At 42.2% G+C, this 22,765-nt stretch overlaps 1 protein-coding gene across 3 annotated transcripts in view; it reads left to right on the forward strand.

The window, feature by feature from the left end:
- PBX1 (PBX homeobox 1) overlaps positions 1 to 22,765 on the forward strand; it is a 267,175-nt gene that overhangs the window by 230,118 nt on the left and 14,292 nt on the right. For 2 of the 3 annotated variants that reach the window (XM_045546599.1, XM_045546602.1), the window contains 4 exons: positions 577 to 712; positions 4,268 to 4,427; positions 11,554 to 11,666; positions 13,005 to 13,094. In XM_045546599.1, coding sequence (XP_045402555.1) covers positions 577 to 712; positions 4,268 to 4,427; positions 11,554 to 11,666; positions 13,005 to 13,094 — 499 coding nt within the window. Of the gene's footprint in view, positions 1 to 576; positions 713 to 4,267; positions 4,428 to 11,553; positions 11,667 to 13,004; positions 13,095 to 22,765 lie in introns of those variants that run through there. The other variant, XM_045546600.1, reaches the window with a different exon arrangement.

The following is a 22,765-nucleotide window of genomic DNA, read 5'->3' on the forward strand; positions in this document are numbered from 1 at the left end:
AGGTAAATAGGAAAAACCATATCTACCTCCCTAGTTGTGGAAAATGAATACCTGGACTGGATTGCTGTGAAGGGAAAGGCCCAATACCTGGAGCCTGGTAGGAAGAAAAACTGGCACCACCAAGTCCTGGCATGTGCCATGGGCCGGGCGCTGTGCTCAGTGCTGTCTCTGCGTGTGGCCTCATTTCTCCCTCGCTGACCCTGTGAGGTCAGTAGGACTCTCTTCACTTCCAGGTGAAAACGCTGAGGTCAGAGAGGCCACCCAGATCACCCAGCAGGTGGAGCCAGGATTCAAAACCAAGATGGCCTGAATTTTGAAGCTTCATGCTCCTCACCACTCTGTACAAATATTTGTCACCATTCTTCTCCCTGGTGCCCGGGTACCCAGTCGGTGCACAAAGTATCGAACAAATGCTTTTAGTGATGGTTTTGGCATCCAGTCCTTTTTTGCCAAATCTTCTCTAATTCACCTTTTGCTCAAACATCGGTCTTCTCCCAGAAGTAGATCCTATTCTCTCCCTTCTAATATTTATTTGGTGCAAACTTTTTTGTTGTTGTTTCCTTTCTCTTTACGAAGGCGGAAGAGACGGAATTTCAACAAGCAAGCGACGGAAATCCTGAATGAATATTTCTATTCCCATCTCAGCAACCCTTACCCCAGTGAGGAAGCCAAAGAGGAGTTAGCCAAGAAGTGTGGCATCACAGTCTCCCAGGTAAGGGGCCCCTCAAAAGGCCCAGCCTATAGCTTGGCCATTGTGGCACCACAAGGCAGGGCCCTGGAGGTCTTGCTTTATGGAATGTTCATGCCCTGCAGGTTCTGTCAGCTAAAGCCTTACAATGGCAAAGTAAGTGCTTGATGTGTGTAGAAGAGTTCCCAGGTGAGTACCTGGCGAAACTTGAGAGGGAGAATAGTAGAGTCCAGTGTAAAAATAGGCACCGGGTTCTTCCCACTGAGCACTCCCTTGTCTCAAATGGATGAAGTGTCTTAAGTGTACTTGTAGAGTTATCTGAATATCCTCGTGTTCTTTTCTCAAACTTAGTCGATTCCTTAGCCGTTTTTTGCCCAACCCAGGAACTGCAAGTCAGTGAATGGAACTAGTCATTACGTAGCCTTTTAAGTGAAAGGAACTTAAATGTCTTCTCTTGATGTGCTGACTCTGTAACTGATGGAGTGTAGGAATTTTAGCATGTCACCATGATTACAGGGGATGGCTGCACAAAATGTCACTGAGCGACCCTTCCCACAAAAAGCAGTAACTGTAACAGGTGCCTGTTGACTTGGAATGCATGACGTAAAATGTGTAGAGACCCGGAGTCTTCAACGTGAACATGCAGTAGAAAAGCAAGCAGTCTTTACATGTATGTACACTGTGTCCACTCGGAGGATCCTTCCAAACTTCTTGTGCATCTGAACCTCACGTACCACCACTGGTCTCTCGTCGAGACCAGTAGTGATGCTTCTAAAATGTGTCAGAGACAGTTTTCCTCAGAATTATGCAACATGCAAGAAAACCTCACGTACTAATATTTCCACTAAGAGTGGAGGAGGGGAGGGAGCCGTGGAGAAGAAGCCTACTCTAGGGAGCAACCTCCCTGAACGGTTTTCAATCGAAGTAGATGCTGTTTTGTATAAACCGAGCATCTGCACTTCCTGGAGTTGAATCCTGGCTCCTGTGACTCCCTGCAGGATGCAGACCCCATCGGCCCGTGTTCAGCTAAGCAGAATTAGGTCCAGCCAGAACACAGAACCCCACAGAAGGTATTTGCAATGAGAGGATTGCCAGGGCCTCCCCATGAGCTGTAGAAGATTTTGCAGCTGCAAACATCCTTTCAGACAAGGCGGAGTGAATTCACTCCAGGCCTGCCTTGAGTGCTTTGCCCCAGCTGAGGGTCATTTCCAGTCTTGACAATTCTGGGAAAGCAGAACGTCAGCGGTCAAACTCAAGTAGCTTAGTTTGTTATAGGGCTGTAACCATTCCTGTCCAAATTTACACACCTCTCCGCAAAAAAAAAAAAAAAAAGAAAGAAAGGAAAAAAGAGGAATCGAAGCTTTTTAACATTTGCTGCACGTTTGATAAATGGTTCCAGGTATGAATGACATCACCAACTCACAAATCAGTGACTTTTAGTCATGGAGTCCTCTGCTTCTACAGTAGAATGTAATCACTTTATTGTCTGAATTCCAAGTCTAGGATTCAGAATTTCAAATCCCTGTTGAAGGTAAAAACGAACCTTAGGGAGCCAATCTGTTTACCAAGCTCTCCGTGAACAGGCAACTTTGAAAAGCGCTGTTCTGCGTACTTTATCTGAGTGATGTCTTCCGCGCTCACAGCTACAAATGTACCTGAATTTGAATATCCAGGTGGAACTTCTGTCCCGGAATACCAGACTCACACATCTTCCTTCCCACTGGACTCTGCTGTGTCTCTGCCCATAGGTTCTTCAATATTAATATGTTCGAAATGCGAATCAGACTCTTCCTGTAAAGTCTACTGTCTTCTGCATTTCCTGTCTCATGCTATATCTGTCATGTGTGCATCCCCGGAGCCTAGCACATGTTAGGTCTTTAGTCCATGACCCATGAGTCATTCGTTGGCTGATGTCAGAAAACACTGACTGTGTGCATTGTCCCGGCCACATGATATGGGCTAGAGGACAGTGCAGGAAGTGCCTGAGCTGACCTAGAATCTTCCTGCCAGTGTCATTCTTCTCATTTATGAAGAAGTCGTTCCCACAGCATCTCCCCTCTCCACCTCCTTCCGACTCATTGTTTTCACATATAGCTGATTTAATCGGGCCTCAGGTATGTCCTTTGCTCCTCAAAAGTCCTCCTAAACTGGCTTCGTCTTCTCCCTCTTTATTCCAGCTCGTCCACGTACCTGAGAAAAATCTCCCTCCTTTCCCTATTCCACTTATAAATCAAAAAGCAACCCTAATTATGATTGATTCATATGGATAGTCAAAGTTATACCAAGAAAAACATGAATTTAAAAGTGAAACTAGATATGCAGCAATCCTGAAATATACCCTTCCTCCTCCAGTTTAATTCTGGTTTTCTGTAGACACCAGCATTTACAATAAATAAAGCATTTTACTGAACTTTTTCTCTCTTGTTTGCTAATGCTGTAATGGGACAGTTTGATTTTTTAACAAAGGCTTGGCATTTCTGCTGTAGTGTAAGCTGCATAGGCCTTGGAGGGCTGGCCTTATAAGATGTTTTAACTGTGCTAATGCATTTAAAAATAAGTGTAGTTTTGTAAGAATTTTCTTTATCTGCTATTGTGGAGAGGTAAATATTAATATAAATTATATGTAAGCTATCGTATGTGTTTGATTAACTCCCCCATCCTCACCAACTTCCTAGTTTGTTTTGTAATTGTAGAAAAACCATAACATTTTAGTTCAAAATCACATCAGGAATATGGGGTATAAAAGTTTCCTCCCCAAGACAGGAATTATGGGAGTAAAACTTGAATTTAACTGTATCTCCACTTGTGCCTGGCAGAGATCTTGGTATAAAGCGAGCAGAGGTACCAGATCAAGCCAAGACAGCCGCTGGGAGCCATAGGAAGAAAATAAATTAAAAAATGAAAGCAAATTAGGTTTATTGTGTTTATTGGCTTTAACATTTAAAGCCTGGAATTCAAAGGAATAATCAGCTATCTGCTTCAGTTTTTCCTGATGTAGATAATACCAAGCTTTACAATCCAATTCAAGTAAAAAGCAGCTAAGAATCTAAGTTCTTTAATCTAAGTATTAAAGTTATTAAACTTCTAAAAATTTGAAATTAATCTATTGCATGAAAGCACCTATATGTTGATATAGATTTTGTAGGGATATTGGAAGGCCTGTGTATTTTAATTGTGCAGAGTGAGCACAAATATCGATGCTAATTTAGCATCGATAAGAGGCATTTCTCCTGAAATGTTAGTTTTATTTTAATGTCATAACTGAAGAGGTAAGCAAACTTAAAATGCTTGCTCTAAATTAAAAGGGTCCTAGCTTAAATGAGCAGCTCCCTTATAGGAAAATTTTTATCACAGTGGTTTTGTTACATTTTGGTTATATTAAGAAGAGAATCTCATTTTCTATAGTTGTTCCTCTTAAAACTCTTACTTCATGTCTTTTTATCGATGTTGCAAAAATCGTGCGTAGAATAAGACCAGTTAGCCTACCTCTTCATCCCTGGCATAAGCTCTTCTTTTTCTTCTGTCATGTTTCTGGAGGATGAAATGTTAACTTTCTTATCTTCTTTTAAACTACTGTAGGTATCAAACTGGTTTGGAAATAAGCGAATCCGGTACAAGAAGAACATAGGTAAATTTCAAGAGGAAGCCAATATTTATGCTGCCAAAACGGCTGTCACTGCCACCAATGTGTCAGCCCATGGAAGCCAAGCTAACTCTCCCTCAACTCCCAACTCAGCGGGTTAGTTTTTCCTTTGATTTGGGGGGATTGTTCTCCATTTTTATCCTTGCTTTTCCTATACATCGGGGTTTTCTTTTAATTCTTCAGGCTTTTGATTGTTTGATTTATGTATTTAATTATCTTTTTTGTTGTTGATGCAACTTGGGGTTTTTCCTTTCATTTCCAAAAAGCAATGTGTTATACTCCTAACAAGATGGGATTGTCAGCAGGTTTGTATTAATGTGTCTGTCTAAGTTGAGACAGAGGTAAATTGTTTTGTTTTGATGAGACCTCTAAATTCCCCTTTCAGGGATACCAATAAATAAGTTAAGCGTAATACTTAGAGATAGTCTCTTGGGATTTAATCACATAATGTCTAAGTCACCTATTAGCATGCATTCTGTGCAGGAATATTTACTCCTCTAGCAAATATCTCATTATAATGTTTAGGTCTACCAAACTAGGCTATGATTGTTTCTATATATTATTTATAGTTATTGTTCTTTATTGTTTTATGTTGTTGGTTTTCTTTTTTCTTCTTTATGGAACTACAAAGAACATTGGCAATCCTTAATTCAAATTATTCAGAGTCTAGTTTTCTTGTTCTAATGTGAGTCATGTGCTGTACTCTAGGTTTTATTTTAGTGAATATGCCTCATATCACTAATTTCAGAGTTTAGGCTAAAATAGTATATTTTTAGGTGTGCCTTGTGCCATCAGTTCTGAGTTTCCACATGTGGAAAAACAAAGTTAATAATGCATAAACTATAACCTTAGTGATTATATGCTATGGAAGGCATGTTGGTACTTTTTTTTTTTTTTTGGTAAAAGAGAAGCAGAAATATTTCCTCATTAAATAAGTTATCAAATTATAGTACTTTCCCGTAATAAACAAAATGCATCAATTTTGACTGGGGTACACATCTAAGAAAATTGGTGATTCTAATTTAAAGGGTTACAACTTTTGATGTTTGATCATCATATGATTACAAATCTAATTTCTACCATTTTTTAGAGGATGTGGTGTCTTAGACCCCAAAATGTGCTTGTCCACTAAAATAATTTCTCTGTCTTGTGGTGGCTGGTTATAGGAGACATCTAGGGCTCCATACACTAATGTCTTCTAGGAGCTTCTAGATGCACTGGTTTGTTATTTTAAGGTTCTCCAAGTCACTGGGCTGTACCACCATGGCCTTCTTTGATTTAAATGGGATCATGCATGAAGACTGGCCTGGGCTTTTTAAGCATGGATATGGTAAGACAATGGAGAATTCAATCCAGTCTTATTTTTCCCAGCACTGCAGGTTGAATTACTGTGAGGAGCATATTTGCTTTTTGAGGTTTTTTTGTTTTCTTCTTTCCCTGTCATGGTGTGATTGACAAAGGTTCAAGGCTAACAGGTTCAATAACCAGAGAGTTTCCTTCTTCCCCATCTGGTCAATTATTAAGCATTTCAGACCCAATAGCACAAGTTGAATTGCACTGCTAGGCAGACATTTTCACTTGTCTCTTTGGAAGAAGTACAATTCTGTCAACATTAGCAAAAATGCACTCAACACTCCTGCAAAGGTTATCATAATGCAAAACAGATATCAAAATGACTTTTTCCTGTCCCTGATATATCTGCATCACAGATGGCTTAGCATGATTTATGACTAGTCTTTAGAAGGGCCCTGTGGACTCCTCTCATTACTAAATCCGTAACTATTTATTCTTTCCTAAAGCCCTTAAAAAGAGAAAAGTAAGCATTTTAACCCCCTACTCTGTGTTTAAGAATTATGTTGGCTCTTACAGAATGTCAGTCTGTGATTACCGTTTTCTAAGGAATTTTTCTGGTGGCTTAAACTTCATGTGACTATTCTGAGCACAAAGTAAATTATTATGGAAAATTTGAGCTAAGCCTTCCAGTTGTGCCTAAGTTGTTGGAAATAATATGTAAAGGAACCCTTTGTAGTGCTTTTTCTAAAGTACAGACGAAAGAAAATACTATTGTATGTGTGCAATAGCATGGAATTTTAAAAGATAAATGTTCTAACAGGAAAAGCTTTAAATGAGCTTTTCTGTATTTTCTTCTGCTCTTAACCAACCTAAATCATCGCACAGATAAAATAAAACCTTTGAAATGTTCGTAAGTTTCACATAGGCTGTTTATTATGTTGTATACTGGCTCTTTAATAATTTCAAAGGATGAATGATAATTGAAATAGCAAGTTTTAAATAAGAGGTTAATAAGTGAAAACACAGCAAGTTTTAAATAAGAGGTTAATAAGTGAAAACACATTTTGGCAGAGTTTGAAGTCTGGAGTTCTGGAACCTCGGAAATTTTCATATTCTCAATATTAGAGCAGAAGTTTTACTCCAAGCTTTAGTAAATACACATACTCATTTTGACTGCAAGGAAGATACTTTGCAAGTAAATCTTCCCTCTAGAGACTTCTATATGGACAGCAACATTTCAGTACCTTTACTTAGGCCACTTCTAAATATTCCTATTTGTTGATATGTGCCTTGTCCCCTATTTCCTTAAGCATCATTTATAAAAATCCCTTAGGACTAGGACCTATGGGGGATTAGCAAGCATTTAGAGACCTTTATCATTCTTCGTAGTTTATACCAGCAGATTTGGGCAAAACAGATGGAGTAAAGAGAAAGAATTAAAGGCAGGAGAGAAAATTAAGTTCTGAAAAAAGAAAGCAAAAATGGGGACCACTGAAGCGATAGTTTAAACCCTGGGTCTATAATTCTTCTGAAGTGACCTAAAATGATACATTCTCAATTTCCTGTTTTTGATGAGGTCATAAAAGCAAGAATTAAGACCTCAGAAAAATAAGACCCTTTATGGAAGCTTGAGCTATCTTCTGGAGAATACTTTAACATCCAAGAAGAAAGAAGTTGGCTTGTGCATTGCAGATGTTTGCTGTAATAGCTTAGCATCAGCATTGATGATATATCAGGTTCTGTGATTAGCTAAGCAGTCACAGGCTTATTAAGGCTCAGAACCCCCAGATCTGAATTCTTTTGCTTAGCTGTTTGTGTGTGTCAAAGAGAACAGCAAACTCAGCCAAGAAAATCCTTTCTCTGGCACTATTTTAGTCAAGGGAAAGCCTTTATACCTAATCTGTGACACCCCTAATAGGAGGTGGATTATTAGGTGGATTATTTCAGTATTGGTGGAAGGTTATCATATTAAAACTCCAAATCCTCATTTCCTGTGAGAAGTTTTTATATAGTACACAAAGTTAGAAGGTAGTGAATCCTGAGAAGTTGATTGACCCTTTAGTAAATCCCTAGGAACCTTGATAATTTTGTTTTTTAAAACCAAGTAAAAAAAATTATCCCATTGCTGTTTTTCCTCATGTTCTTTCTTTCTGTGTTTCTCATCTTTATTTTTAAGTGGAAAATGAAGACAATTCCTCCTGGAATTGGAACTCTAGAACCTTGACATACACATCTATTGTAGGTTTTTTTATGTAGAACCAGACAACCATTTACTCTTTTAGTAAGTGGAAAGTAACAGTGCATTTTGGAATTTGGAAGGGGAAATGGAGAAGCACACATGAGGCATGGTCAAGCTTACATCTAGTAAAGACATTCTGTCCCCAAATGATATGAGAGTCCAGTCTAATCAGACTGGCCACGTAATCTGTCTGAAACCTTGATTGCTAAATTGCAGAAATCGGGGCAGTACTTCATAAAAAATGCTATAAGAAATACCGAACTAATACCTTTAAACACTTTGAGTTCCTTAAGAGGAAAAATTAAATTCATTCTTGTTCCAGCTCATTGATTCTTAACTAGGGGTGAATTTGTACCCCAGGGAACATTCAATAATGTCTGGAGACATTTTTGGTTGTCACAATTTTGGAGGGAGGGTACCAGTGACATCTCTTAGATAGAGGCCAGGAATGTGGCTAACCATCCTACAATGTGTAAGACATTCCCCCACAATGAAGAATTATTTGGCCTAAAATGTCAACAGTGCCAAGGTTGAGAAACCCTGCTCCAGATGTAGGTTTTATCATTATTCTATCTTTTGGATTATAAAGTTAATTGGTTTTTTTTGTTTGTTTTTTGCTCTTTAGTTATTTTTTTTTTTTGGTTGTTTTTTTTTTTTTTTTGTCTGAATAAATTTAAGTCTCCCGAAGATTCTTTAAAGTAGAAATGCAATTTTTAGGAAATTGTCTTATGAAAATGGATGTTAACACATTTGCACATCATGATGCTTGCCCAGGCAAATGCATTAGAACCATAGGTGATCCATTATGCCTTCTCTGTCTGGTTGAATGCAGATTTAGCTCTGCACGTGTCCCAGATGTCTGGGTGGCAGTTTAAATGAGCCACTTGCCTCCCTTCCCAAGCCAAATTCAGAATCTTTTAACTGACAAGCACATTTTAAAATGTGCTTCTAGTAACTGCTGATTTCTTCACAACAACCTGCAAATAAGGTTCCTGAATGACCTTCTTCAGCAAGCCAAGTAATTCTGTCCTAGCTCTTTGGGAATTCCACAGCACCTCCAAGACAGCCCATGCACGGTTTGCCTGTGGGTTCCTAGGAGGTTATTCGTTCCATGATAAGTCCTTTCCAACTTCCAGTGCTGAGTAAAGAACACGTCCTCTCCTCATCATTTCGATTCTCATGTGGCATTAGTGGCACTCAGTCTCCTCTCTTAGCACAATCATTGCCTCTAGATGCTTATCAGAGAGTCAGAAGCTATGTGGTGTTGTACATGGGTGTACAGAGACAACAGAATGCTGAGCCAGCACAGCCAAGAGCACGAGGGACTATTTTTGCAATTACTGCTCTGATACAAATGCATTTGTACATGAAGTACATTTATATGCGCATATTTATCTCTGTGCACATTAGGCAGCCAGACATATTTACAATTTATCTATGCACATACATTTTTAAAATCACCTGTGTCAACTGCAGTGTACATCTTGTAAATGGCACATTCCATACCTTCATGGTTCCACGGATGCCATGTTACTGGGCATCAGCACGCCCCTTTGGGGTTTCTCCCACTGCTAAGTTTGGGTACTAATTTCCAGTAAACCAGCAGCCAAGCGTATAGCGTGTGTGTTTCTTACATGGTATTTGACTGGGAGAGAAATAAAATACCTGGGCTTCAAACTGAGCACTCTTTTGAAGGGGGGAGGAGTCTGATGACATATAAGCAATTATAATTTGGGTTCTTGGAACTGACTCTGCTTGGTTGTGATGACATCTAAATGTGAGCATTACTGTGACACTCATTACAAAATGGCTTTTATTGTTTAGATTATATCTCTGTGATTACAAAGAAGATTTGAGAGGAATATAACTAATATGTAGAGATCTAGGTATTATATATCCACACATGAGAATGTTGTGCAGGAGGACAGTTCCAAAGCTATGTCCCACAGTAATGGAAGGAAGTGACAGGCCAAGCCTTCATCCCGCTGACTGGGTATAAGCCACACCCGCTCGGATCTCGTGCCTGTTTTGCCAAGACCCACCTTTTCTGATTCCTTTCAGATAAGCCAGACGGAGAAGTGCGGGGCAGGAGAGACAGGATAGGTTCCAGAGCTGTGGAGGTGGCATAGTCCTTCGGTTTGATGCCTGAGTCATCCCCCAGCCCCCAAAGAAAGTGTTGCTTTTTTCCTGGGAAAGAAGGAACGAGAAGGGAGTTAGGTGGAGGATCAGTGTATGGAGCAAGATAGTTAGCTAGTTTTTTGCATGTGGATATACATCCCTCAGAATGAAGAAAAATGGAGATTTTTTTTTTTAAACTTGGGGTTGTCCCCAAGTTCATAAATCACCTGGTTCCTCTAAATGGCTCTTGCCTTTGAAGTATGAAGATACTGTGGATAGTAAAGCATAGAGCACAGTGTCAGAGTTTAGAATTCATCACTTGATAAGTGGTCCTTCTAGAGAAAGAAAAAAGAAGAGCCTCGTTTTCTGCTTAGCTGAGCTCTTCCTGTGGGGCAGGAAAGCTCTCCAGGAGCCCAGATCCCTACCTGGGAGAAAAGAAACCAAGCGTCAGAGCTGAGGCATGAATCATTGTTGGGCGATTCCACACGGAGCATGGCTGTCTCAGAATATGAGGGCAAGCGCACATTCTGAGCAACGTAGGGTTGGAAATAAGAGAGTGCGACTGACCTGGGTCCCTGAGGTCTCTCCTTTTCCAGGCTAACGTCATGTTTTAACCAAACCTCGCACGTTGAGCTTTCTTTCCTAATGCGCTGAGCTGCACGATGACTTCAGAATAATATCAAGCTTTTGCAATCCCTTAGGTTGAGGACGGGCTGGGTTTAGCACAGTGGTGCCAGGCTGCACCTAAAGGCTAACTCTCCGGATGCTGCCTCCATCTCTGGGAGGTGAAAGCAGATGATTAACTGCCCTTCTTGAGGCCCTCTTTTATCATTATTATTATTCATATTATTGTTGTCAGCAGCATTTCATATGTCATGCATGTTTGAGAATTCCTGGCCCATTATTTGTTTCATCCTCTTTCATCCTGGCAGGTGGCAGGGAAGGGTAGATCAGCCCCACGTAGTCGTACAGTCCTCAAGGTTCCCTGGGCTGTTTGCCACCCAGCAAGGAACTTCACCTTCTTTCTAGAAACTAGGAATGTCGATAGACCCATATCAAGGGCCAGCCCTAGTGTGTGAAATTGCCTGCGTGCATTCCCTCCTAGTGCTGCTTCCCTTGTGAGAGTGGACGGGTTTGGCAACAGCATATTTAGAATCCAGTTACATAGCTTATGTGCTCCATCACGGGGGCAGAAGCATAACTGACCAGCGCATAGTCTCTATCTTGTGTCCCCCGGCCAACTCTAGAATTTTAGAGGCGTGGGAGAGAGATCCTAGGTCTGGAGACTGCAATCCAAATAGAAAAGTTGAGAAGAATAAATGTTCCCTTTCTCAGCTTGAGGTTGCTATGGCAACTTGTAGTAAGGTGTGGCTTCACGTAACATAAGCAACATGCACCCTTTATTGCTTGCTCTGTTCTTCATGCTACTAACCAGACTCTGTTGATATTATTTTTATTTTCAGTTTTTATTTGAGGGGTTGCTTTGCATGTCACTCTTCCTCTTGGCTGTTAGTGGCGGGGGTTGAGCCTTTTCCTTTCTGTGATTCAGGTGCCTCACTCTTTCCTTTCCAGGTTCTTCCAGTTCTTTTAACATGTCAAACTCTGGAGATTTGTTCATGAGCGTGCAGTCACTCAATGGGGATTCTTACCAAGGGGCCCAGGTTGGAGCCAACGTGCAATCACAGGTAGGGACCCAGCCAATATGCTGCCAGGTGAATGCACTCGAGTCCAAGAGCCCTCAGTCGTATTGGCACTTCCTGCTTTTGTCCAGAGAGAGAGAGATCAGAACCAAAACCTTAGCGACAACCAAACCAAACCGAAACAAAGACAACCATTGTCGTGGGGAATCTCGTCCACACTTTGTGAGTGCGTTTGGCTCTGGCTCTGCAGTCACGGTAGGACAGGAGAGGAGCAGCAAGCACGGGTCCAGGTGACCCAGGCACGTCGGGCGAGCAGAACCAGCGTGTTCTCCATGCACCAAGGGGAGAGGAGGGAGGTCAGCCACCGTCTCCTCTTCCAGGTCTCCCTCTCATTGGTGGATTTCCCCCCTGCAACGTTTGCCAACTAAGGAGGGCATTAATGAGTAGGCAAATACATCAGTACCTCATGTTTTCATTTTAAGCCTTATAAACGCCTAGGCATGGTGACTAAGCTCATCTTCTCAGTCGTTCTTCAGGTCCAGGGCCTTGGGTCTCTGGTGATGGGTATGAATCTGCTTTGGGAGGCGAAAGTCGAGCCGCACGATGTCCAAGCTCAGGGCTCCGCAGTGAGCGCTCGCCTCACGGCGCCGGGGGAAGCCTTCCCGCCGTCTCAGCGTGAAGCCTGATGCGAGGGGTTAAAGTGTCATGCTCGGGGGCAGAGTGTTAGGGAAGTTCTGAGCCGTGGCAGTCCCTTTGCCCACGCTGCGTATGGGACAGCGAGCAGCACGTGCCCGGAACGGACCAGCCGGTCTGTGGTTCAGCCCCTCGCTCGGGCGGCATCGCCTGGCAGCAAGTTTGAGACGAGGGGGTCAGGCTTTGGCCAAGTGACTAAACGACTGGCCATCACTGAAGTCCTCGGAAAAACGGGTCTCAGCCACCCACTGCTCTCTGTGAGACGCCCACCCCCCCTCCAACCAGAACCGTGGCTTTTGTAAGATACCCAGCAAAGGAGAAGCTCCTGTAGGACGATCCGGGAGGACAAACGGGCGGCAGGGACAATTCCTCCACTCTCCCCTAGTGAGCCCCGTTTGTCGTCCCGTCCCCCGCGTCTCCTGCAGCGTTGTGGAATTAGCTTCAGTGTCGGGAGCCCCCGTGTCCTTTTGTCATTTACGGTCTTGCTTACTGAGCTGAGAACTGGCAGTGGACTTGGCACGTAGAGAAGGTCCAGCCTGCTCATGATGGATGCTTTCCTAGGGGGACCGTCTGCAAAATGACTGTGTTAACGTGGCATGCCAGAGGGCAGCCTCGTGACCACGACGAGCGGCCTCCCTCGCCCTGCGCCTCTCTGACTAACTTCCTCTCTGTTGTCGTTCATCTGTTTAGGTGGATACCCTTCGCCATGTTATCAGCCAGACAGGAGGATACAGTGACGGACTCGCAGCCAGTCAGATGTACAGTCCGCAGGGCATCAGTGTAAGAAAACAAGCCTCCCCCCCCACCCTTTGTTTTCATTCTATCACTACCAATTATTTCAAAGCCATAGGGCCCAGAATGCCACTTAGTAGGACTTGTCTTAGCTTTACGGTCACCTAGTTTCTTATTTCTGTATCGGTCTCGCCATCGGCAGCTTTCTACCCACAAGAAAGTGGTGATCAGGCAGGCTTCATGCAGGCAGCTGGCGTCCAGGACTGTCAGACACGATCAGTGTTTGCCTGGCACCTGCGGCCACACGCGTCCAGCCAGAGGAGCTGCTAAACAGGTGACACCTAGTACAACGGTGGCAGGAAATGTCACCGCAAGCCGGGGCCCGGGAACCTAGAAAGGAAAACCAGTGGCCAGAATCCATTGCGTCCAGGTCTGCGGTCTCAAAAAATAATCTTTTTCCAATCTGTCTATGGACGATTAAAAAAAAAAAAAAATTAGCACAGCGGCTGGGTGTGTTGAAGGGACGGGAGGGTTGCAGACCATCTTCTGCTTGTTCTTGGGTGCGCTGGCGGCTCCTGACAAGCATGAAAATTCGTAGCGACAAGCGATGTCGCGCAGAGTGAAATCGATCAGACAGACACAAGGAGAACCGAGTGTAGATTTGGGACAGCAATCCAACTTGATTTCTCAGATCAATCGTCCGCTATCTCAGCAGCGGTGACAGCAAGCTGGGACAAGAGGGCAGCCTGGAAAAGAAGGCTGTTTTTTAGATCAGGGGGTGATTCCTGGGCTTTTGGAGGTCACAAGGGGCTCCGGTAGAACTGTTGGCCTCAGAACTAGTGAAGAAATCTGTGGTTGGTTGGTGGTGATCACTTTTTATTATTTGTCTCTGTTGTTATGATTAAATGAGGGATGGAAGGGAGGAAAGGTAGGCATGATTTGTTAGTGTAGTCTTAGACTATACTAATTGAGGTATAACATGGGCAGCGAAGGAGGTGATGGCCCCTTCAACTCTGCATTGGTCAAGTCGTACATGATTCTGGCCGGCCGGGGAGGAAATTAGAGAATTCCACCCCTTCCATCAGGTGAGGAACGGTTGGAAGAATTAGGAATTCCGAGCCCATAAAAGATAAGGTTTGGATGGTACATAATAGTTTTAGACGTGCTACCATCTGTGGGAGAGATTAGATTCATCATAAATGTTCTATATGAAAAGCACAGACAGGACCACTGAGTAGAGGATTCAGAGAAAGAGATTCTACTCGAACATTCATGGACTTTTCTCCCAGTCAGAGTTCCCCGAAAGAAGGGATTGGCTGCCCCTAGAAGTCAAGAATTCCCCATTGTTGGAAAATTCAAACACTGTGTGGCCAGCCACTTGGCAGGGATGTTGTGGAGGGGAGTCACCCACCAGACTGTGATTGTCTTGGTGACTGTGAAGGCCACTTGCATCAGGAATTCTTTATTTTCTACCTTCTTCAGGCAGAATCCCCTCGAGTTTATGTAATATTTGTCCCTCTCTGGGAAGGAAGCGGGGAGGTCCAAGTCAGCACTGCTAAACACACTCTGGGTAGTCATGTCGTCTTCGAGGAAGGATGTCCAGAGCAGAGGGGTTCTTCCCGTCTCGTGCTGTGCTAGCAACACTGTTATTGCCGTGTTCATGGCTGACTTGCCGGGAAGCCTACTTGGAGAAACACAGGAAGCCGTCACGGGAAAGGGTATTCTCAAAATGAATTCCCAATGAAGAAAGTTGCTCTAGTCTGTCCGCGTGTGCAGGCTTCAGCACACATGCATTTATGTATTTCCTGAATCTTTTTGAGATAAAAGATAAAGTTTTCCAGAGAAAGCTTTGTTCTGTGCATAAGGAGAAGAGGGGAATGTGAGGACAGTCCAGTGGTGTGGGGACGAGAATGTGGGGGGTACCCTCAGGGAACAGAAGAAGGTCCACGTGACTGGGCAGGAAGTGGGGTTGACACTTCTGCTCTCTGGCAATTTTCTTTCCGAATTGAGTAGCACAAAAGAGAGCAGCAGACAGACTCCGGAGGGGTCAACGCTGACCCCGTGATGTCAGCGGGTGGGCTGGGAATAATTTCTGAAATAGTGTAACCAAACACATGCAGACGATTATTTCTGATTACATAAGCCCACCACAAAAACTGGGCTTGAAAATGCCACTTGAAAGAGTCTCTCATTTTGCATTAATTTTTTTCCTTGTGAACCGTGGTTATTTTGTTTCTGGGTCTTTAATATGCAGGGTAAATGAATCAAAGGCTGATCATGATATGTTCTTTGATATCAATTTTAAGTTGTACCACCTGCAGGAGGCTCAGCTAGTGATCGTGAGGTATATTTTTAGCCGGTGGTGTTAGATGCTGAGACACGTGCATGTATAGAGTAGGACAGAGAGAGACGGGGAGAGAGAGAGAGAAGGAGACGCAAGAAGAGACAAGGAAGGACAGGAATGAAAGGTTTATGCCAAGAAATAAAAATACACAGTTCCTAAACCCAAAGCTGCAGTGGAATTCCCCGCCGGGCTCTGGATTGTGTCTCATTTGGTGGGGGACGCTTTCTGGGCAGCCTTTCCCACTCTCCTGGCTGGGTTTTCACAGCGCCCGTATCTCATCCAACCAGCGGCTATTTTAAGTCCCGTAAAGTTCAGACCACTTGCCTTTAGCCGACCACGTGGCAACAGGATTGCCAGGTGTGGTGTCAAGAGTCCTATGGAGGGAGCCGGGACGCCGGTCCCCGGAACTCGTGTGCCCATGGGCAAACGTCCCGTCTCTCCTCTGTGAAATAGGGTCATTCTCACCCTCCGTACCTCAAGGACTGCTTTAGGGAAAATGAGAAAATAAGTAGGAAAGGGCTTGGCAAGGCATAAATTATTCCACATGAATGCAGTATGAAATTTTATAAGTGATAACTTTCTAATTTGCCTTTTTTTTTCCCCCTCTTGTGTGAGCAGTTTTCTCAGTAGGTAGTTCCTAGTGAGGATAGGTTAGGACACAGCTGTCACTTTTTCCCCATTTTGATGGAAAGATACGCTTTGGAGATGGATGTGGTGTTACTCAAGGCCTAACGACCCCCTTTAGCCGCCGTGAGAGTTAAATTATACCTCCTTCAGCACTTTGTGTTCTCCTGTGACAACGGCAATGCTTACCAGGTTTGGAGTGGCTCTGGGTAATGGAGGGAGATTATTCCACTTCTCTGTCAATCAGACATACTTAAAGATCACTTAGCTATCGCATTTTTTCCTTTCCATTCCCACGGCCGCCATCCTAGTTCTAGAAATAGTTCATTAACTAGACTGTTGCAATAGCCTCCCCGTCACTGCTGCTGTCTTTAGTTCCTCCTCTGTCCTGCACATCCCTGAATTTCCTCCCTAAGCAAACTCAGACCCTGAGTCCGACATTCAGGGCCTTCCACTTCTGGCCTCAGCCTACCTGTCCTCCCACCTCATCCTCCCGTCATCGAAGTGCGGTCAGCTCACCTTTACCTGGTTACGTACTTCCCCGTGTGTTCGCTCATCTATGCCATCCACACAAGCGTCCTCGTTCCTGCACTGCCCCCCCCACCCTGCTGTCAGGGCACACCCAGCTCCTCCTCGGTGCCTTTCTTCTTTTTCTTAGTCCTCCTTCCCCTCTTCTCTCTGCTTTGTCTCCCTCTCACACACACACACACACACACACTCGCACATACGCTCACACGTCCTTTGCATTATCCGTATTCTCACAGAGGATGCTTACCTCTGTGTCTTTTACTCCTGCATACGCGTGTGCTCCTAAAACACATACACGAGTCGTTCAAAACAGGTTTGCTGAGTGGGTAAGTCAGATAGGAGAGGAAAAGATGCTACGAAATTAAAAATGCATTTTTCACCGATGGCCACATCAGGTCTACCAGCTATAAAGATTCTGGTAAGAATTATTATCTCAAATGTTTCTCTTATCCATGAATACACTGTCTTTAAGATCTTAAAAAATGTTCTTAAGTCTTTCTTTTTGGAAAAAATTTTCCAAACCTTTTGGTCAATGCAGATTCCCTGAGAATAAGATTCAAATCAGCATTTAATATATGAAGTTATATGGTGATGATATTGCTGATTTATCCTTAGCAGTAGGATAATTCCTGTAATTAAGTCCTTTAATTCCTTTCGCTACTCCTAGCCTAAAAGAGTCTTTGTGTTCCCATCCTAAAAAGAATCCCTTTAAAAGAACACCTGTGTGTGGGAATAGCCGTCCGTCAACAATGTAACATTGTTTCCACTGGGACTCCCGCTGCCCTCCCTGTTAGGTGTGGGGCTGGAACCTCCAAGGACAGCCCAGTGCAAGGTGGAAACAACGTGAAATTGGTAAAGTTGGATCCTTCTTTTGGCCTTTCTTTTGAAGAGTCTCTTCACCTGTCTGTGCTTGTTGCTTCATTTGTAAAATTCACCAGATAAGGAAGCTTGAAAGTCCCTTTCGGTTCAGTGGTTCTAGAATTCTACAATTATGATCTTTGATTCTTAGTGTTAGCTCAAGGGACACCAGACTAAATTGTAGGTCATCCCCAAAAACCTCTTTCCTTAGAGTTAGTATCATCCATACTTTCTAGCCCACCCCACTATTTCCTTCTCAAATTGTATCTTGAAACCTTAATGGGAAGGAAAAAGCACTCTCATTATAGGAACTTTTCTCTTTGAATTCTTGAATTTTGTGATAGCAGAAAGCATTATTCTTTAGGGTGAAACAATTTATTTTTAGTTATTTTAAAATGTGAATTAACGGAATGAATTCACTCCAGCCAGTCTTGAATGTAAATAGATACCCCTATAGATTTTTGTTATTCAAAAGTTTTGGCGAAAATGGAAATTGTTATCCATTTCCATCGAAAGTGTTAGTGTCATCTCTATAAAGGCAACCTGTCATTAACATCAATTTATGACAGAAAAAAAATCTGCTTAATCTTGCTTTGTGATCATTATTGTAGCAGAAAAATAGAGATGATGCTTTTATCTTTGTAAACCATACTGTAGGTGTTTTGTTTTGCTTTGCTTTTCTCCCATGTTAGGTGAGGGGAAAAAATTTACTAAGTAATAAATAGACTGTAAACCATTAGGACAAAAGTGGCCTCCTATGTAAGTGAATGTATTTCAGACATTTGGATATCACAAGGGTTACTTAGTAGCACTTGGCCACATGCTATAATTCCAATTTTTTTTAACTTCTTCTGAGAGACCTCCTTCCACTACAGTATATATTAATAAGATGTTGCTACAGGTGGAACTATAGGACTGGGAAGTGAGAGTGATAATTAAAATTCATATGCAAATCTTTAAAAACTCATTTGAACTATAAAAAGTTTTAATTCTTCTATTTTACCAAGCTGAATTTGGATTTTGAAGGGCTGAAAACATACCCAGATGTCCTGCCCAGTTGGCTGTCTTTGACCACCGCCTGGTGCTATGGCCAAGGACCGGTGACCAGCCCCGGCTGGAGGGGTAAAGGGACTGAGGAGAGTGTGGGGGTCTACACGGTGAAAGTTTGAAGGCAGCAGGAATAGAATAGACTCCCGACTTTCCCTTATGACAGAACCAAAGGGAAACAGAGTAAGTGCCTTTGCTTCTTACATTCCAAAGCCTTTAAACCTAACACCATACCAATTCAGCATCTGACACCAGAAAAGTATTTTGTTTCAGCCCACAATAATTGCATAAGTAAAGAAAATCCCAGCATTTTAATTTCATACGCAATCCGTTTTTCCCCAGGTGCCTAGTGAAAGCCCTTAAAAGTACAGAAGACAAGTGATGTCAGCTCATTCAGTGGCTATTCATGCATGCATCATTCATTCCATCCTTCATCCATTCATGCAGTAAACATAAGCTCTTTTGACCTTGGGGAATGAGGCTACGTCATGTCACATCCAGGTCGAGCTGGAGAAACCTCTTACCTGAGATGATACAAAACCCTGATGCCAGTCAGTACTTACTTTCCTCTTTAGTCTTATTCAATACTTTGTCTGCGATTAGATTTCCTATTCTTGGGAGACTAGGACAAGGGAACTGATCAACTCTGTAGTCTAGGAAGGAATTTGAAATTAAATTACGTAGCAGAAGAGAGACATTCAGGACCAACCAGCAATAGTTTGAGAAAGGTACCACCCACAACCAAACAGATAAACCATGGACTTAATAATAAAATAATAAGCATCCTTTTTGTAGAAACTCCTTATCTCTTTGTAGAATTAGTCACAATGAGTTTTATTGATCTCAAACCTAGTGATATGATCACACCGAACATCACATTCATACTGTGTGTGTGGTTGTGTGTATGTGCGTGCATCCCACTTCTGCCTGTGTGACTAGGGACAAGTCACTTTTCCTCAGTAGGACTTAGTTTCCTAAACTCTGAAAAGGACAGTTGAGCTGGATTTTGTCCAAGGCATCTTCCAGTGTCATAGTCTACTTATAAACAGTGATCATTTTTCCATTCCCAAGAAAATACAAGAGGAGAAGAGATACTTCAAAGCCATAAATAAAAGAGAATATTGTGTTTTTAGAAAGACGCCCATCTGTGAGATGACAGTGTGTACCATGCTCTTTTCACTGGAATTGGTGCTTTACAGTATCCTGCCCAGCCGGCCCACATTTGCCCTGCCGCCATCTTGTCCTTAGGCTGGGATCTGGCTAGCTGGTCCAGACTCAAGTTGTCCCTAACTCCTGCTCTGTGAAGAAAAATCACAGCCTCAAAAGGGCAGTTTGTCTTTGTGGTTGCTCCTGAAAGTGGCACGGCCCCTCTAGACTTTAGTAATTATTAATCTAATTAAATAGGCTGAGTTTAATTGTGGGAAACATTAGCATTGATTTCTGAAAATGTTCCTCCTCTTGCTTAGTCTAGTTTTGCCCCTTCTTGCCTTTTAGGAGGGAGTTCCATGTTCTTAGACAAGCTTGTTTCCAGATAAAATCTTAGACTTCTTTCTTAGAATTTCGTGTTGTTATTTTCAAATTTGATAACTTTTGTAAAAAAGATCAATCTGGCTATATTTGAGTTTGGGCAAATTCTTTTTTACAACTCTAAATATGAAATATTTAGAACTCAAAATATGTTGCAACTTGACAGAATAAGTAAATGAATGAAGCAAATGTTTTTTAACAAACATTTAACAAGTTTAACAAATGTTTATTGATATCTTTCTAATATGCAACACCAGGAATACAAACATGAATAGGACATAGTTCTTGCATTTCGTAAAATCATAGAAAGCTAAAAGAACTGGAAGTTTTCTGGTTTACTCCTCTGATTCTCTTAAAGGGAAGAATGATACACCCAACATAATCAATATATTTACATACATTCATATGCCTATTAACTATTGATATATGAATTTCTTATAAACATGATTTGACATTGCCATTCTTTTATAGATTTTGCAAGTGACTCTAGCAAAAGCTCTTCTTTCCTTCTAGAACCACATTGTCTAATATAACTTTTTGCATTGATAGAAATGTTCCGTGTCAACACTGTCCGAGAAGTTAACCATTCGCAACATATGGCTATTGAGCACTTGAATGTGGCTAGTATGACAAAGAAAATTAATTTTTGATTTACTTAATGTTAATTAATTTAAATTTAAATGCCCACTTGTGCCTGGTGGCTACCATGTTGGACGGTGAAGTTCTAGATGCCCTGACAGTTGGAGGCCACCAAAGGGGGGTGATGGCATTAGAGCTGTGACCATGCTGTGAGCACAGAGCAGACACCCCTAACACAAAACACAGGAAGGCTCGCGTTCTGCTGAAGTACGACTTTCCTGAAATAAATAGAACTCTATGAAAAATTAACCATGTACAAGAAGTTAACTCAGATTAGCACAATGATATGCTTTAAACAATGAAATAATATGGAGGAAGACTTAAATATAAATATAGAAATACATACATTTATTATGGTTCTATTTGCAGTAATTTTCAACTCTGTCAGCCACTAATTCATCTAACCTAGTAATTTGTCAAGCCTAAGCAGGACATGTCTTTGAACTCATCTTGAACCCTTGTTTTAAGTCTAAACCCTTCGGGGCTCATACAAGGTACAGGCTCTGTGTCAGGTCTCCCAGGAGACCTAAACCCTACCTGGCAGCCTCCATTTACCTGTTCCTTCGTCCCCGCCCTGCTAGTCCATTCAAGGTGTGGCCTGCAGATCAGCAGCCTCGCCTGGGGGCCTGGGAGTCATGCAGCATCTCCGGCCCCACCCAGTCCTATTAAGTCAGATGCTGCAATTTAACCAGATGCCCTGGTAATTTTTAAGCACATTCAGTTTGAGAAGCTCTGCTCTAACGTCTAAAGTCTTTAAACACTATCTAGGGCTTACCTTGCTTTCTTTGCATTAAAGATACTACCTTTTTAAAATTTTCCAACATTTTATTTTGAAATTTTTCGAACATATAGAAAAGTTGAAAGAATTTTACAGTGAAACCGGCATACCACCACCTAGTTTCTGTCATTAATATTTAACTCTCCTGGCTTCATCATGTATATTGGCGTTCTATTATCCTTCTGTCCAGCTTGGTTTTTCATGCATTTCGAAGTAAATAGCAGATAACAGTACATTTCCCTCTAAATAAATACTAGTGGCATGTATATCATTAACGGGAGTTCCATATTTGTTTGCAGTGTTTTTCTCTTCTGAGACACAGTTGCACACAATTAAATGTGTAAATCCAAAGTATCCATTCTCTGAGTTTTGACAAATATAACACACTTGCATGTAAATTTATTACCCTTTATCTTCTTGTATCTACCCCATTCTCATAGTTTATAAAACAATATAAGAAAGAAAAGGAGGGATAGAGCACAAAGTTATCCACAGAATAGTCTGTTCTTTTCCAGTCTGAGGCTCTGCTCCCACTCCCAGCCCCGACTTCTTGCTCCCTCATCCTGTCTTACAGCTGAGAACTGCTGAAAAGGCCATGGTAAATCAAATTAGGTGGTGTATTCTACGCTTGCCTTGGGTTCTGACCTGGTGTGCCTACTTTTAAAGGGACTTGTATTCCTCTTTCAATAAGAAAAGATTTTGAAATATATAAAAATAGAAACTTATGATATTAGAAAATTAAATTATAATGTGATTCCCTCACTTGTACAATATTACATTTCCCTTCTTTTGTCTTTTGCCATTTCTCTCCTTTCTTCTCTAGTGTCTCTTAGCTTGAAGTCCACTTCATTTTCTGATGCAAAATTATACTTTACTTCTCCTTCGGGGAGTGATCTCTCCTGGGCGTGGGGAAGCCCGTCCTCATCTGAGCCTTATGCCGAGAGGACGCTCTATAAGAGGATGGGGTTCCTGAGGAAGGAAGCTTCAGTCCCTTCTCTCGCCGGAGCACTGGGGTTCTGGAGAGACTCGGCATGAGCACTTGGGGCTCTGTGCCCTCTTTAGAGGGATAAAGGCTCCAAACCATGACTAATTACATGCTTCACGTTCTAGGGATAATTTGAGCCTCCACCAACATCCATACTAAGAATACTAACTCATAACATTCATTGAGACCCCCACTAGATTTGAATGTCTTTATAAACGTTATCATCTTCATTTTATGGATAAGAAAACTGAGACTCAGAAAGGTTAAGTAATTACCCAAGACCAAATAGCCAGTAAGTGCTCAAGCCAGGATGTGGACCCGGGTCAGTGACATGCCAAAGCCTTTATTCTTTTCCTTTATCCAGATGGATCCTTGACCCCTAGTCCTTA

This window comes from Lemur catta, chromosome 3 (assembly GCF_020740605.2).
Source record: "Lemur catta isolate mLemCat1 chromosome 3, mLemCat1.pri, whole genome shotgun sequence".
Classification (NCBI taxonomy): Eukaryota; Metazoa; Chordata; class Mammalia; order Primates; family Lemuridae; genus Lemur; species Lemur catta.